At 45.6% G+C, this 16,588-nt stretch overlaps 1 protein-coding gene across 2 annotated transcripts in view; it reads left to right on the top strand.

Annotated features, from left to right (window-relative positions):
* NOL8 (nucleolar protein 8) overlaps nucleotides 1–16,588 on the top strand; it is an 82,741-nt gene that overhangs the window by 46,427 nt on the left and 19,726 nt on the right. For both annotated transcript variants that reach the window (XM_033926046.1, XM_033926047.1), the window contains 2 exons: nucleotides 15–316; nucleotides 9,742–9,871. In XM_033926046.1, the coding sequence (XP_033781937.1) occupies nucleotides 15–316; nucleotides 9,742–9,871 (432 nt within the window). The remainder of the gene's footprint in view (nucleotides 1–14; nucleotides 317–9,741; nucleotides 9,872–16,588) is intronic.

Below are 16,588 nucleotides of genomic sequence, written 5' to 3'. Positions count from 1 at the left end.
ACTTTTCATTGCAGCAAAGCGCAAAGAAAGAAGAAAAGAGAAGAAGCTGAGAAACTGCCTGAAGTCTCAAAAGAAATCTATCACAGCATTGCCATTGATTTCAAAGAAGCGTTTGGATCTGCAAAACGCATGTCTGAAGAAAGCGACACGGTAATGCCATGGGACAAAGCAGATAATGAACCAGATGGTCCAGGCATGAGTTTGACAGCTGGACACAGTCTTCGGTTGCTCACAGAAAGTGATAAAACAGAGGGAACATCTGCCTTTACATTTTCCTTCTTTGGAGATGATGCGGGCCAGCCTGCCACAAAGGAAGGTAAAGAAGCTGGTACTGTCAGATATCTTCAAAAAATAAAACCTAGAACTGCCCAGAAGAATTTTTGTGGCCATTGTGAATTTAAACTTAATAAAGCATATGGTAGAAAATAAGTTATGCATGGGGAGATGTCTCAAACAATGCATTTTTGCCGTTGAGGGGTTTTGGTGATCCAGCATTAGAGTTGGACATTGCAAATCTTTAGATTCCTGGGGTTGAGAAGATTAAATAGTCTTTGTGGTCTTTACTGTAGTTGTTGAAAGCTTCTTTAGTGATATTTCACTGTCATACTGAGCCTTTTGGGTTGCACATAAGTTATTCTTCATGACTTCCAGCACTCCAGTTTAGTGGTTAAAAGTGCTTTCTGGTACATCCAGTTACTACAGAAAAATATAATGCAAAGCTCAACTTATTTAATTACTTATATTCCGCATAGCCTACAATTCTATGTGGATTACAAATTATTCAGGTACTCAAGCATTTTTCCCTATCTGTCCCAGCAGGCTAACACTCTGTCTACATAGTAACATAGTAGATGACGACAGATAAAGACCCGAATGGTCCATCCAGTCTGCCCAACCTGATTCAATTTAAAAAATTTTTTAATTTTTTTTTCTTAGCTATTTCTGGGCAAGAATCCAAAGCTCTACCCGGTACTGTGCTTGGGTTCCAACTGCCGAAATCTCCGTTAAAACCTACTCCAGCCCATCTACACCCTCCCAGCCATTGAAGCCCTCCCCAGCCCATCCTCCACCAAATGGCCATATATAGACACAGACCGTGCAAGAATACCTAGTACTGGCCTTAGTTCAATTTTTAATATTATTTTCTGATTCTAGATCCTCTGTGTTTATCCCACACTTCTTTGAACTCAATCACAGTTTTACTCTCCACCACCTCTCTCGGGAGCGCATTCCAGGCATCCACCACCCTCTCTGTAAAATAGAATATAATGTACCTGGGGCACTGGAGGATTAAGTGACTTGCCCAGGCTCACAAGGAGCAGTGCAGGATTTGAACCCCAGGGTGCTGGGGCTGTAGCTCTAACCACTGTACCACACACTCCCTATATGAACTTGTGTTCATTCTGGAGCTAATGAAATGAAATAACTAGCTGATATCATTAGACCATGGATATCAAATTATTCAAAACCATTCATTCCAGAAAGAATACAACCTAAACCTCCAGGTTTATTCCCAGTGTGCAAAAAATAAAAAAAAAATTATTCTGAAACAGCATATTCAGCTACTAGGAACTGGAAAACATAAGATATACCATGCAATATCAGACCAAATACCCATCAGGCCTAGCATACTCTTTCCAATAATGGCCAGTCTGGATTACTAAAAAATATCTGTGAGATCCCAAAGAGTAGACATTCACTTCTAGGAATGATTAGTAGCTTTCCCATGTTTATTTGGCTAATACTTGTTCATGAATTTTTCCTCTAGAAACTTATCCAAACTTTTTTAAAACCAAGCTGAGCGCCTTGACCATATTGGGAAAAATTTCCAAGTGCTTAATTGTTCATTGAATAAAAAAATATGTTAAATGTCATGGAGTTTCCACAAAGTATTATTTGAAGTAATAAATAACATTCCCTTTTAACCTATTACACTCCATTCTTGATATTATTATTTTTTTTCATATTCCCACTATGATCAGTTCTTAACATAAGAACATAAGAATTGCCGCTGCTAGATCAGACTAGTAGTCCATCGTACCCAGCAGTCCACTCACACAGCGGCCCTCTGGTCAAAGACCAGCGCCCTGAGACTAGCCCTTATCTACTAAGTCTATTCCCTTCAATACCTCTCAATCTCCTCTGTTCGAGGGAGAAGAGGCTGAGTTTCTCTAATCTATCACTGTGCGGCAACTCCTCCAGCCCCTTAACCATCTTAGTCGCTCTTCTCTGGACCCTTTCGACTAGTACCATGTCCTTCTTCATGTACTGCAACCAGTGCTAGACGAAGTATTCCAGGTGAGGCCGCACCATGGCCCGGTACATCGGCATGATAACCCTCTCCGATCTGTTCATGATCCCCTTCTTTATCATTCCTAGCATTCTGTTTGCCCTTTTGGTTGCCACAAACTCCTCTCTGAATCTTGCATGTTTTGTAGGTATGCAGAAGCTATGCAAGTGAGAATTTTGGAACCAGCTAAACATTAAAAAGGGAATGGGACTTTCTGAGGTTACACATTCAAAGCAGTTTACATATATACAGGTATTTATTTTGTACCCGGGGCAATGAAGGATTAGGTGACTTGCCCAAGGTCACAAGGAGCAGCACTGGGATTGAATCCCATAATCTCAGGGTGCTAGGCCACTCCTCAGCGTAACTAAGTCTTTACACAAGTGAAAAGCTCTTAAAACAAAAGCTAGACTATTATCAATAGTTCACAGCGGTTTCTTCAGCCTGGCAAGCAGCAGCAGAGTCGGGAGGCAAGAGAGAGAGTCGAGAGGCAGGAGAAAGCAAAGGAGGAGGGGACTGAGGCGGAGGAGAGTGAGGGGTAGTGGCGAGAGGTAGCTCCACCCATCCCTCTGACGTCATCCATCGGAGCTCCCATTAAAAGGGAGGGGCCAACGGCGCTTAGCTGTTCGGCGCCCGTCAAAGGCGAAGCCTTAGCAAGAGCACCTTTGCTAACGGCCTTCAGAAGGGACGAGCCACCACTAAGGGAGAGCAAGAGACCACAGAAGACGCAGAGGACATTCAACCAGCAAGTACAGCAGGTACAGAGGACACAGGAACAGGCAGACACAGCAGGTACAGAGGACATACAACCAGGCCGACACAGAGGACACAACAGGCACAGAGGAAGCAGCAGGCACTGAAGACACACAACCAGGCAGACACAGAGGACATAACCAGGCGTGCACAGAGGACACACAACCAGGCAGACACAGAGGGCGCAGCAGGCACAGAAGACATCCACAGTAGACCGGTAAGCGGGCAGCAATGGAAGCAGCAGACAGAAGCAGGATGTTGAGCTACCCAGTTTTCTGCACCGTTGCCATATGTATGACTACTTCCCCTCTGGGAGGCGGTCTTACGTATGCGCTCTATACAGAGAACTGGAGAGCCTGAAGAAGCAAGTCAGATTCCTGAAGGGCAGAATACTGGAACTGGAGGCACTTCAAACAGTGGAGGAGGAAGACAGATATGCAGAGAACATCAAGACGGAGGACACCATCGAGGAAGAAGTCCGGGAGCTGGAGAACTTCATAGAAAAGGCATATAGGGAGACCGTGGAAAAACACCAGCAACAGTGGAGCTGCCGGGATACACCTACAGAGAGTGTGGACCACCAGACGGACAGCCACCAGGAGGAAATGGGTGACACAGCAGCAAGATCTGGAAACAGCGGAGGGAACCCACAAGAAGACGAACCCCTGGATGAGAGGAGATAGATGGGAACGAAGGATACGGACCTATGGCTGGAGAGATGGACATACACCAGGACACGGAACTGTGGCTGGAGAATCAAGAGAAGATAGAGAGTACAGCAATCGTTGTGGGGGACTCCATCATCAGACAAGTCGACAGACACATAGCAGGAGGAAGACTGGATTGGCTGGTGACCTGCCTACCGGGAACCAAGGTAAAAGACATAGTGAGCCGCATCAGCAGGATCATTGGCGGTGTGGAAGAAGAAGATACGGCAGTAGTGATCCATGTGGGGAAGAACAACGTGGGCAACAGAAATTACAACAGAGAAGTACTGAAGGACCAGTTCCGGATGCTAGGAAGAAAGCTGAAGACCAGAACGCAGAGGATAGCATTCTCAGAGATCCTGCTGGTACCCAGGGCAGACGAGAAGAGACAAATGGAGCTGCAAGCAGTCAACATGTGGATGCGGCGCTGGTGTGAGGAAAAAGGATTCAACTTCGTGCGCAACTTGATGATGTTCTGGGGGAAGAGCAAGCTATTCAGGAAGGACGGACTCCACCTCAGCAGAGACGGAACGAAAACTGGAATAAGCACAAACATCAACGCAGGTGCCATAAGGCGGTGAAAGAGGGCAAAACAGACTATGAGGAGAAAATAGCCAAGGAGGCAAAAAACTTCAAGCCGTTCTTTCGATATATTAAGGGGAAATGACCTGCATAGGAAGCAGTGGGACCGTTGGATGATCAAGGAATAAAGGGAGCGCTAAAGGAGGACAAAGCAATCGCCAACAAACTGAACACATTTTTTGCATCTGTATTTACTGAAGAGGATATACACAGCATACCGGAACCCATCTGGCTATATGCTGGAAGCGAAAACGGGAAACTGACAGGGTTAACGGTCAGTCTAGAATATAAGAACATAAGAATTGCCGCTGCTGGGTCAGACCCGTGGTCCATCATGCCCAGCAGACCGCTCACGTGGCGGCCCTCTGGTCAAAGACCAGTGCCCTAACTGAGACTAGCTCTACCTGCGTAAGTTCTGGCTCAGCAGGAATTTGTCTAACTTTGTCTTGAATCCCTGCAGGGTGTTTTCTCCTATGACAGACTCCGGAAGAGCGTTCCAGTTTTCTACCACTCTCTGGGTAAAGAAGACCTTCCTTATGTTCGTATGGAATCTATCCCCTTTCAATTTTAGAGGGCGCCCTCTCATTCTCTCTGCCTTGGAGAGGGTGAATAACCTCCCCTTATCTACTAAGTCTATTCCCTTCAGTATGTCTCAATCTCCTCTGCTCGAGGGAGAAGAGGCAGAGTTTCTCTAATCTTTCAATCTATGGCAACTCCTCCAGCCCCTTAACCATTTTAGTCGCTCTTCTTTGGACCCTTTTGAGTAGTACCATGTCCTTCTTCATGTATGGCGACCAGTGCTGGACACAGTAATCCAGGTGAGGGTGCACCATGACCTGGTACAGCGGCATGATAACCCTCTCCGATCTGTTCGTAATCCCCTTCTTTATCATTCCTAGCATTCCGTTCACCATTTTTGCCGCCACCTCACATTGCGCGGACGGCTTCATCGACTCGTCGATCAGAACTTCCAAGTCTCTTTCCTGGGAGGCCTCCTCAAGTACCGTCCCGGACATCCTGTATTAGTGCATGAGATTTTTGTTACCGACATGCATCACTTTACATTTATCCATGTTGAACCTCATCTGCCATGTCGATGCCCATTCCTCGAGCCTGATTTTGTCACGTTGCAGATCTTTGCAATCCCCCTGTGTCTTCACTACTTTGAACAACTTTGTATCGTCCGCAAATTTAATCACCTCACTCATCGTACCTATGTCCAGATCATTTATAAAGATGGTTAAAAGCACGAGTTCAAGCACCGAGTCCTGCGGCACCCCAGTCCGAGTATTGTCTATTTACCCCCCACTCGCTGTTTCCTATACTCCAGCCAGTTTTTAATCCACGTGAGTATTTCACCCTCGATTCCATGGCTCGCAATATTCCGAAGTAGTCGTTCATGAGGAACCTTGTCATACGCCTTCTGAAAATCCAGATATACAATGTCTACCGGGTCGCCCTTGTCTATCTGTCTGTTTGCTTCCTCAAAGAAGTGCAGCAAGTTCGTCAAACATGATCTGCCTTTGCTAAAACCATGGACCACGGGTCTGACCCAGCAGCGGCAATTCTTATGTTCTTATAATCTAGACTGACTGTTAAACCTGTCAGTTTCCCGTTTTCGCTTCCAGCATATAGCCAGATGGGTTCCGGTATGGGTTCCGGTATCCGGTATGTGTATATCCTCTTCGGTAAATACAGATGCAAAAAATGTGTTCAGTTTGTCGGCAATTGCTTTGTCCTCCTTTAGCACTCCCTTTATTCCTTGGTCATCCAGCGGTCCCACCGCTTCCTTCGCAGGTCGTTTCCCCTTAATATATCGAAAGAGCGGCTTGAAGTTTTTTGCCTTCTTGGCTATTTTCTCCTCGTAGTCTCTTTTGGCCCCTTTCACCGCCTTATGGCACCTGCGTTGATGTTTGTGCTTATTCCAGTTTTCGTCAGTTTTTGACCTTTTCCATTCCTTAAACAAAGTTTTTATTTGTCTCTGATTGCTTCCTTTACCTCTACAGTGAGCCACACTGATTCTTTGTTCTTTTTTTTCTTGTATCCCTTGTTGATACGCGGTATATATAAATTTTGCACCTCGGTGACCATATCCTTAAAAAGCAACCAAGCTTGCACTAGCGTTTTTACATTGTTTATCCTCTTCTTAATCTTCTTCCCCACCATGCGTCTCATCCCTTCGTAATTCCCTTTTCAGAAGTTCAATTCCATGGCTGTCGTGCTGGACAGATGTTTCGCCCCTGCATCCAAGTCGAAGCGGATCATATTGTGATCGCTGTTTCCCAGCATCCCTTCTATTTCTACACCTTGTGCCGGTCTTCGCAATCCATTTAGAATTAAGTTCAGAATTGAGTTTCCTCTTGTATTTTCCTTGACAAGTTTGTTCCAGGAAGCAATCGCCTACAGCATCCAGGATCTTGGTCTCTCTAGCGTAGCCGGAGGTGCCTAGGTTCCAGTCTATCCCCGGATAGTTGAAGTCGCCCATGATAACTTCGCTGCCTCCCTTGCAGTTGCGTTTAATCTCATCCGTCATTTCTCCATTAATTTCCTTGGACTTCCCTGGGTGGGGGTCGGTAATAGATGCCGATCCTAGTTTCCGGTCCATTTGTTCTTGGAATTTTGACCCATAGAGACTAACTTATCCGTCTGTTGTGGCATGTTCTCTCCAGTAGATTCAATTCCCTCTTTGACGTATATGGCAATGCCTCCTCCTTTTTGAGTAACTTTGTCTCTGTGGTATAGTTTATATCCTGGTAGCACCGTGTCCCATACATTTTCCTCAGTCCACCATCTTTCCGTGATACCGATGATGTCAACGTTATTCTTTTGTGCCATAGCTTCTAATTCACGTTTCTTATTTCTAAGGCTCCTTGCGTTCGTGTACATACACTTGAGTTTACAGTCCGTCCCTCTTGTGTCTCTTTTGGTCTGTTGCCTGCGATCCGGTGAGTCTCCCCTTTATCTTCCTGTACAGTATCCTCCGGGTATACCGGTTCCCGAACCATCGACTCTCTCTCTCTCTTTCATTCGACTGTCGGCTTTCCCCTTCTTCCTAGTTTAAAAGCTTCTCAACTTCTCTTTTGATGTTGCTTGCAAATAGCCTCGTTCCGTCTCTGCTGAGGTAGAGTCCATCCTTCCTGAATAGCTTGCTCTTCCCCCAGAACATCATCCAGTTGCGCACGAAGTGGAATCCTTCTTCCTCACACCAGTGCCACATCCACATGTTGACTGCTTTCAGCTCCATCTGTTTCTTCTCGTCTGCTCTGGGTACCGGCAGGATCTCTGAGAATGCTATCCTCTGCGTTCTGGTCTTCAGCTTTCTTCCTAGCATCCGGAACTGGTCCTTCAGTACTCCTCTGTTGTAGTTTCTGTTGCCCATGTTGTTCGTCCCCACATGGATCACTACTGCCGTATCTTCTTCTTCCACACTGCCGATGATCCCACTGCTGCGGCTCACTATGTCTTTTACCTTGGTTCCCGGTAGGCAGGTCACCAGCCAATCCAGTCTTCCTCCTGCTATGTGTCTGTCGACTTGTCTGATGATGGAGTCCCCCACAACGATTGCTGTACTCTCTATCTTCTCTTGATTCTCCAGCCACAGGTCCATGTCCCTGGTGTATGTCCATCTGTCCAGCCATAGGTCTGTGTCCTTCGTTCCCATCTATCTCCTCTCATCCAGGGGCTCGTCTTCTTGTGGGTCCCTCCGCTGTTTCCAGATCTTGCTGCTGTGTCACCCATTTCCTCCTGGTGGCTGTCCATCTGGTAGTCCACACTCTCTGTAGGTGTATCCCGGCAGCTCCACTTTTGCTGGTGTTTTTCCACGGTCTCCCTGTATGCCTTTTCTATGAAGTTCTCCAGCTCCCGGACTTCTTCCTCGATGGTGTCCTCCGTCTTGATGTTCTCTGCATCTCTGTCTTCCTCCTCCACTGCCTCCAGTTCCAATATTCCGCCCTCTAGGAATTTGACTTGTTTCTTCAGGCTCTCCAGTTCTTCGCATCAAACGCATATGTAAGACCGCCTCCCAGAGGGGAAGTAGTCATACATATGGCAGATGGTGCAGAAAACTGGGTAGCTCAACATCCTGCTTCTGTCTGCTGCTTCCATTGCTGCCCGCTTACCGGTCTGCTGTGGATGTCTTCTGTGTCTGCTGTGACTGTCCTCTGTGCCTGCTGCACCCTTTGTGTCTGTCTGGTTGTGTGTCCTCTGTGTCTGCCTAGTTGTGTGTCCTCTGTGTCTGCCTGGTTGTGTGTCCTCTGTACCTACTGTGTCTGCCTGGTTGTGTGTCTTCTGTACCTGCTGGTTGAATGTCCTCTGTGTCTACTGTGGTCTCCTTCTGCCCTCCCTTAGTAGTGGTTTGTCCCTTCTCAAGGCCCTTCGCAAAGGCGCTCTTGCTAAGGCTTCGCCTTCGATGTGCACCGAACGGCTGAGCGCCGTTGGCCCCTCCCTTATAAGGGGAGCTCTGATGGATGATGTCGGAATGATGGGCGGAGCTACCTCTCGCCGCTGCCCCTCACTCTCCTCCGCCTCTGTCCCCTCCTCCTTTGCTTTCTCCTGCCTCCCGACTCTCTTGCCTCCTGATTTTGCTGCTGCTTGCCAGGCTGAAGAAACCACTGTGAACTATTGATAATGGTCTGGCTTTTGTTTTAAGAGCTTATCACTTGTGTAAAGACTTAATTACGATGAGGAGTGGCCTAGTGGTAGAGCTGCTGTCTCAGCACCCTGAGATTGTGGGATTCAATCCCAGTGCTGCTCCTTATGACCTTGGGCAAGTCACCTAATCCTTCATTGCCCCGGGTACAAAATAAGTATCTGTATTTATATAAGCTGCTTAGAATGTGTAACCTCAGAAAGTCCCATTCCCTTTTTAACATTTAGCTGGTTTCAAAATTCTCACTTGCCTAGCTCCTGCCTACCTTTCTGTCTTTACAAAACATGCAAGATTCAGAGAGGAGTTTGTGTCAGAGAAAAGTGAACTAGTGAAAATTAGTGACTGTTTTAGGAGCATGTACACAGCATCAGAAGTATGCTTTTTATCCCCTCTTACATTAATTTAACTGAAATTGAGCATGAGTATAAATAGAAATTAAAACAGATCATACCCTGTGGCTCCAGTGATAGTGCGACAGTTGTGCAAAGGATCAGGATTTGGCTTTCTTAGTAGGGACCATGGGGTTGGGGCCCACCAAGGAAGGGAAGACAAACTAGTTCCACTGAGGATACACTTTGCAGAAGGTGGCATTCCTGCTTTTTTCATTCTAGAGCTACCCAGGCATGCCGTTTTGGAAAGAGGATTTAAAGAAAAAAGGGACTAAACAAAATAGATTTTATTATTACTGTGTAATTAAAAGAAAAAATGTAAATCATTTTGTTGTTCAAATGGTTCCAGTCTTGGTATGTTTTTGATTATAGAACTATATCAGATTGAAACCATAAAACCTACGAAGGTGGCCTGGCGAGAAGACCTACGCTTCAAAGACAGCAGCTCCGAAGAAGATGATGAAGAGCCAGAAGTTACTGAGAGAGAAGAATCCAGTACAGGGTAAAATTAAATTACTGAATGGACGCCTAAAGCCAGATATTAAAAAGCTGCTACTATCTGGATATTTGCACTGACTGAAGAGAACCGTGGATATTCAATGGCACTAAATGGATAGTGCCACTGAATATTGTTCCAGATTGCCTCAACAATCTCTAGTTAGTGCAAAAACAGAACAGTTGCAGAGCATAATGTTTTATGGAGATTAGTGATTTTCAACCTGCTATTTGAATAACTAGAAAAAATTAGGTCAGAAAGATAGCGATGGTTATTGCCACTCCACCTGGATATTCAGCACCACTCTGACAATGAAGCTGCAAGTGACAAAGATCATTCAGGCATGTTTTGCCCCAATGCATTTGTTATACCAATTGAAACCAATGCTTGCACCTTATGATTTTCAAACTGTTGTTCAGGCCATGGTTTTGTCAAGGCTTGACTAGTGTAATGCCCTGGGATAACAAATGCCTGGGATAACAAAGGCAAGATGCAGAGCATTGCAGGTTATATAAAACGTAGCGGCACGTCTCTTAATGGGTTTCTCCAAATATGACCATATCTGAAAAAAATTGCACAGGAGTTAAGTTATGGAACTCCTTGGTGGAGCAGATACGAAATTGCTGTGAAAAGGGTAGCTTTGGAAAATTACTAAAGACATGGCTATTTGTTGATGCCTTTTTTTTTTAGGTATTTCTGACAAAGTTGATTGATGAACTAACCATGATCTTTCTACCCACATTATGGTATCTCTTGAAGATTATTTTTATGTTTATTTTATTATATGTTTTTAACTATTCATCTGTTTTACTATGTGTCCATTTTAATGTATGTAAACCGTTTAGTTTTAAACAGTATATAAATTTTTTTAAATAAAATAAATAAATATTCATAGGTGGCACATTTTTTAAAAATGCCAATCATAGTGGCTGAATATTGACCCAGTAGTCTGCTGTCAATGAGATTTGATTCCTGTAGTTTAACTTGATGACATTAGGAGCTGGGCACTGGTTCTGTTGGAAAATACATTTGCACTTAGCACTGTCATTTTTCAACTGCTTATTTAAGAAAAATAATAACGTGATGCAGTTTGCAATGCAGTAAATCAAACCCAAATGGTTGGAACTAGATTTCTCCGTCTTTCAACTCATTAGGGTCAGATCATTATAGGAACATAAAATGACATTTGTATATTGCAATACCTTGCAGATCTATGCGGTTAACAGGTTTAAGAAGAGCTGAAATCAACAGCATAAGAACATAAGAATGGCCGCTGCTGGATCAGACCAGTGGTCCATCATGCCCAGCAGTCCGCTCACACAGCGGCCCTCTGGTCAAAGACCAGAACCCTAACCGAGACTAGCCCTACCAGCACCCGTTCTTGTTCAGCAGGAACTTGTCTAACTTTGTCTTGAATCCCTGGAGGGTGTTTTCCCATATAACAGCCTCCAGAAGAGCGTTCCAGCTTTCTACCACTCTCTGGATGAAGAAGAACATCCTTACATTTGTACGGAATCTATCCCTTTCAACTTTAGACAGTGCCCTCTCGTTCTCCCTACCTTGGAGAGGGTGAACAACCTGTCCTTATCTACTAAGTCTATCTCCTTCAGTACCTTGAATGGTTCGATCATGTCCCCTCTCAATCTCCTCGGTTCGAGGGAGAAGAGGCCCAGTTTCTCTAAGTCTTTCGCTGTACGGCAGCTCCTCCAACCCCTTAACCATCTTAGTCGCTCTTCTCTGGACCCTTTCGAGTAGTACCGTGTCCTTCTTCATGTATGGCAACCAGTGCTGGACACAGTACTCCAGGTGAGGGCGCACCATGGCCCGTTACAGCACCATGATAACCTTCTCTGATCTGTTCGTGATCCCCTTCTTTATCATTCCTAACATTCGGTTTGCCCTTTTTGCCGCCGCCGCACATTGCGTGGACGGCTTCATTGACTTATCGATCAGAACTCCCCTTTCCTGGGAGGTCTCTCCAAGTACCGCCCTGGACATCCTGTATTCGTGCATGAGATTTTTGTTACCGACATGCATCACTTTACACTTATCCACGTTGAACCTCATCTGCCATATCGATGCCCATTCCTTGTTCCTGATTATGTCACATTGCAGATCTTTGCAATCCACCTGCGTCTTCACCACACTGAATAACTTCGTATTGTCCGCAAATTTAATCACCTTGCTCGTTGTACCTATGTCCAGATCATTTATAAAGATGTTAAAGAGCACGGGTCCAAGCAGCAAGCCCTGTGGCACCCCACTGGTGACACTCTTCCAGTCCGAGTATTGTCCATTTACCCACACTCTCTGTTTCCTATACTCCAGCCAGTTTTTAATCCACCTGAGTATTTCACCCTCGATTCCATGGCTCGCCTTCTGAAAATCCAGATATACAATGTCGACCGGATCGCCCTTGTCTATCTGTCTATTTACTCCCTCAAAGAAGTGCAGCAGGTTCGTCAAACACGATCTGCCTTTGCTAAAACCATGCTCACTGGTCCTCATCAGCCCTTGTCCGTCAAGGTGATCAATGATGCTGTCCTTTATCAGTGACTCTACCATCTTTCCCAGTACCGAGATCAGACTCACCGGTCTGTAGTTTCCCAGATCTCCCCTCGAACCTTTCTTGAAGATCGGCGTAACATTCTCCACCTTCTAGTCTTCCGGAATCTTTCCCGATTTGATCGACAGATTGGCTATTAGTTGAAGCAGTACTGCTATGGTCCCTTTCAGTTAGTTGATGACCCTCGGATGGATGCCATCCGGGCCCGGGGATTTATCGCTCTTAAGCCTATCAATCTGCCTACACACCTCCTCTAGACTGACCGTCAATCCTGTCAGCTTTCCGTCTTCGTTTCCAGCATATAGCCTAATAGGTTCCGGTATGCTGTGTACATCTTTTTCGGTAAATACAGACGCAAAAAATGTGGTGTTTGTCAGCAATTTCTTTGTCCTCTTTTAGCGCTCCCTTTATTCCATGGTCATCCAACGATCCCCATCGCTTCCTTCGCGGGTCGTTTCCCTTTAATATATCAAAAGAACGGCTTGAAGTTCTTCGCCTCCTGAGCTATTTTTTCATCGTAGTCTCTTTTGGCCTCTTTTACCGCCTTATGGCTCCTACATTGATGTTGTTTGTGCTTGTTCCAGTTTTTGTCCGTTTTTTACCTTTTCCATTCCTTAAATGAAGTTTTCTTGTCTCTGATCGCTTCCTTCACCTCTACAGTGAGCCACACCAGTTCTTTGTTCTTTTTCCTCTTGGATCCCTTGTTGATACACGGTAAATGTAGATTTTGTGCCTCGGTGACTGTGTCCAAGCTTGCTCTAGCGTTTTTACAGTGCTTATCATCTTCTTGATCTTCTTCCCTACCATGAGTCTCATCCCTTCGTAATTCCCTTTTCGGAAGTTAAGTGCCGTGGCTGTTATTTTGCACCAATGTTTCTCCCCTGCGTCCAGATCAAAGCAGATCATATTGTGATCGCTGCTTCCCAGCATCCCTTCTACTTCTACATCTTGTGCCGGTCCTCGCAGGCCATTTAGAATTAAGTCCAGAATTGCATTTCCTCTAGTATTTTCCTTGACAAGCTGTTCCAGGAACCAATCGCCTACAGCATCCAATAACTTGGCCTCTTTAATGCAGCCAGAGGTGCCTAGATTTCAGTCTATTCCCGAATAGTTGAAGTCACCCATCATAACTGTGTTGCCTCCCTTGCAGTTGTGTTTAATCTCGTCTGTCATTTCTCTATCAATTTCTTCGGACTGCCCTGGGGGTCGATAGTAGATGCCGATCTTCATTTCCAGGCCATTTGTTTCTGGAATTCTGACCCATAGAGACTCTAACTTATCCGTCAGTTGTGGCGTGTTCTCTCCAGTAGATTCAATTTCCTCTTTGACGTATATGGCAACGCCCCCCACCTTTTTGAGCCACTCTGTCTCTGCAGTATAGTTTGTATCCCAGTAGCATAGTGTCCCAGATGTTTTCCTCAGCCCACCATGTTTCCGTGATGCCTATGATGTCAACGTTATCTTTTTGTTCCATGGCTTCTAATTCACCCATCTTATTTCTAAGGCTCCTAGCGTTCGTGTATATACACTTGAGTTTGCGGCCTGTTCCTTTCTTGCATTTCCTTCCCTCTTGTGTCCTTTTCGATCTTTTTTGCCTGTAATCCGGTGAGTCTTTCCCTCTATCTTTTTGCACGGTATCGTCCTGGTATACCGGTTCCCGAACCATCGCCTCTCTCTCTCTGTCGACTGTCGGCTTTCCCCTTCTTCCTAGTTTAAAAACCTGTCCATTTCTCTCTTGATGTTGCTTGCAAGTAGTCTTGTTCCGTCTCTGCTGAGCTGGAGTCCATCTTTCCTGTAGAGCTTGCTCTTCCCCCAGAACGTCATCCAGTTGCGCATGAAGTGGAATCCTTCTTTCTCACACCAGCGCTGCATCCACGCGTTGACTGCTGACAGCTCTATCTGCCTCTTCTCATCTGCCCTGGGTACCGGCAGGATCTCCAAGAATGCTATCCTTTGCGTTCTGGTCTTCAGCTTCCTTCCTAGCATCCAGAACTGGTCCTTCCGTACTTCCCTGTTGTAGTTTCTGTTGCTCACATTGTTTGTCCCCACATGGATTACCACTGCCGTATCTTCTTCTTCCACACTGTTGAGGATCCTGTCGATGCAGTTCACTATGTCTTCTACCTTGGCTCCCGGTAGGCAGGTCACCAGCCGATCAACTCTTCCTCCCGCTATGTGGCTGTCAACTTATCTGATAATGGAGTCCCCCACGACGATTGCTGTCCTCTCTATGTTCTCTTGATTCTCCAGCCGCAGGTCCGTGTCCCTGGTGTATGTCCATCTCTCCTGTCGCAGGTCCATATCCTTTGTTCTCGCTGCTGTGTCACCCATTTCTTCCTGGTGGTTGTCCATCAGGTGGTCCACACTCTCTGTAGGTGTCTTTTGGTAGTTCCACTGTTGCTGGTGAATTTCCACAGCCTCCCTGTATGCCTCCTCTATGACCTTCTCCAGCTCCAACCTTCTTCCTCGATAGTGTCCTCTGTTTTGTTCTCTGCTTCCTCTGTCTGGACGTTCTCTATAGCTCTGTCTCCCTCCTCCACTGCTTGAAGTGCCTCCAGTTCCAGTATTCTACCCTCCAGGAGTCTGAATTGTCTCTTCAGGCTCTCCAGTTCTCCACATCGAGCGCATACGTAAGACTGCCTCCCAGAGGGGAGGTAGTCATACATATGGCAGACGATGCAGAAAACTGGGTAGCTCAACATCTTGCTTCCGTCTGCTGCTTCCATTGCTGCCTGCTTGCCGATCTGCAATGGTTATGCCTGCTCTTTTCTCTGCTTTTTCTCCTCTTTGGCTGCTTTTCTCCTGCTCAGATTGACTCTTCTCCGTTGGCCCCTCCCCTTTTAAGGTGGAGCTTCGGTGGTTGACGTCGGGGTGGTGGGCTAACTCTCACCGATTCCCCTCTTGGTCTCTTGCCTCTGCTTCTCTCTTCTGCTCTTTTATTTGCTTTTTCCCCCTTTGGCTTCTCTCTCCCTCTACCTCTCTCTGTAGCTGCTTCTCTCCTGCTCGAGCTCCAAAGCTAGTTTTCACAAAACCTCGCATATAAGGGATTCTACAAGATTTTTTTGTATACATAAGTTTTTAAGAGTTTCCTAAAATTCATGTAGGATGTAGAAATGGAGAAAAGCTGATAAAAATCAGAATTACATATAGCTGCTTTGATATGATAGTAAACGGTAATATCTTTTGTATTGACAACCCGTAACCAAAGGGAATTCAAACAATGATGAAATGTGCAAAGAACATCTTGAATTTGGAAATTTTAAATGATCTATCAAATAACCAGGAGCCAAACCATGTAATATTTTATAACATAAACATCCTAGGTTGAAAAACACTCTGGCTTCCACAGGGAGCCAATGCAGTTTTCTCTAATAAGGTGTTATGATCTAACTTTTTCAATCTAAAAATCTGATGAACTGCAGTGTTTTGAATCAAACGAAGGTGATCAAAATTCTGATGAAGACCCCTTAAATGAATTATATTACAGTAATCTAAGATACTTAGAACAAGTGACTGAACTAAAAGAGTTGTCATTGAAGTAGGGTCTAATTACAGCATATTGCTAAAATCTGCCACTTCTTCTATAATATTACCAAAATCCGACCCTTCCTCTCTGAGCACATTACCAAAACACTTATTCACGCCCTCACCACTTCTTGCTTGGACTACTGCAACTTGCTACTCTCAGGCCTTCTACGTAGCCATCTCGCTCCCCTCCAATCTGTCCAGAATTTGGCTGCACGACTCATATTCTGGGAGAGCCACTATACTCATGTTACCCCTATCCTAAAGTCACTTTATTGGCTTCCCATCCATTTCTGAATAGAATTCAAACTCTTACTGACCTACAAATGCACTCGCTCAGCTGCCCCTCACTATCTTTCTTCGCTTATCTCCCCCTGTATTCTCCACCCTGTGAGCTCCGTTCAGCTGGTAAGTCCCTCCTATCTGTGCCCTTCTCTTCAACTTCCAACTCCAGACTCCGTCCTTTCTACCTTGCTGCACCGTATGCTTGGAATAAGCTGCCCAAATCCCTACAGCAGGTTCCGTCTCTGGCAGTGTTCAAGGCCCAGTTAAAAGTAGAGAGCTGCACGGGAACGGGGACGACGGGCATCCCGCGGGTTCCCCCTTTGGGTCACGGGGATCCCGTGGGGACG

Source organism: Geotrypetes seraphini, chromosome 17 (genome assembly GCF_902459505.1).
Source record: "Geotrypetes seraphini chromosome 17, aGeoSer1.1, whole genome shotgun sequence".
Lineage (NCBI taxonomy): Eukaryota > Metazoa > Chordata > Amphibia > Gymnophiona > Dermophiidae > Geotrypetes > Geotrypetes seraphini.
This window is presented reverse-complemented; position numbering and strand designations above follow the sequence as displayed.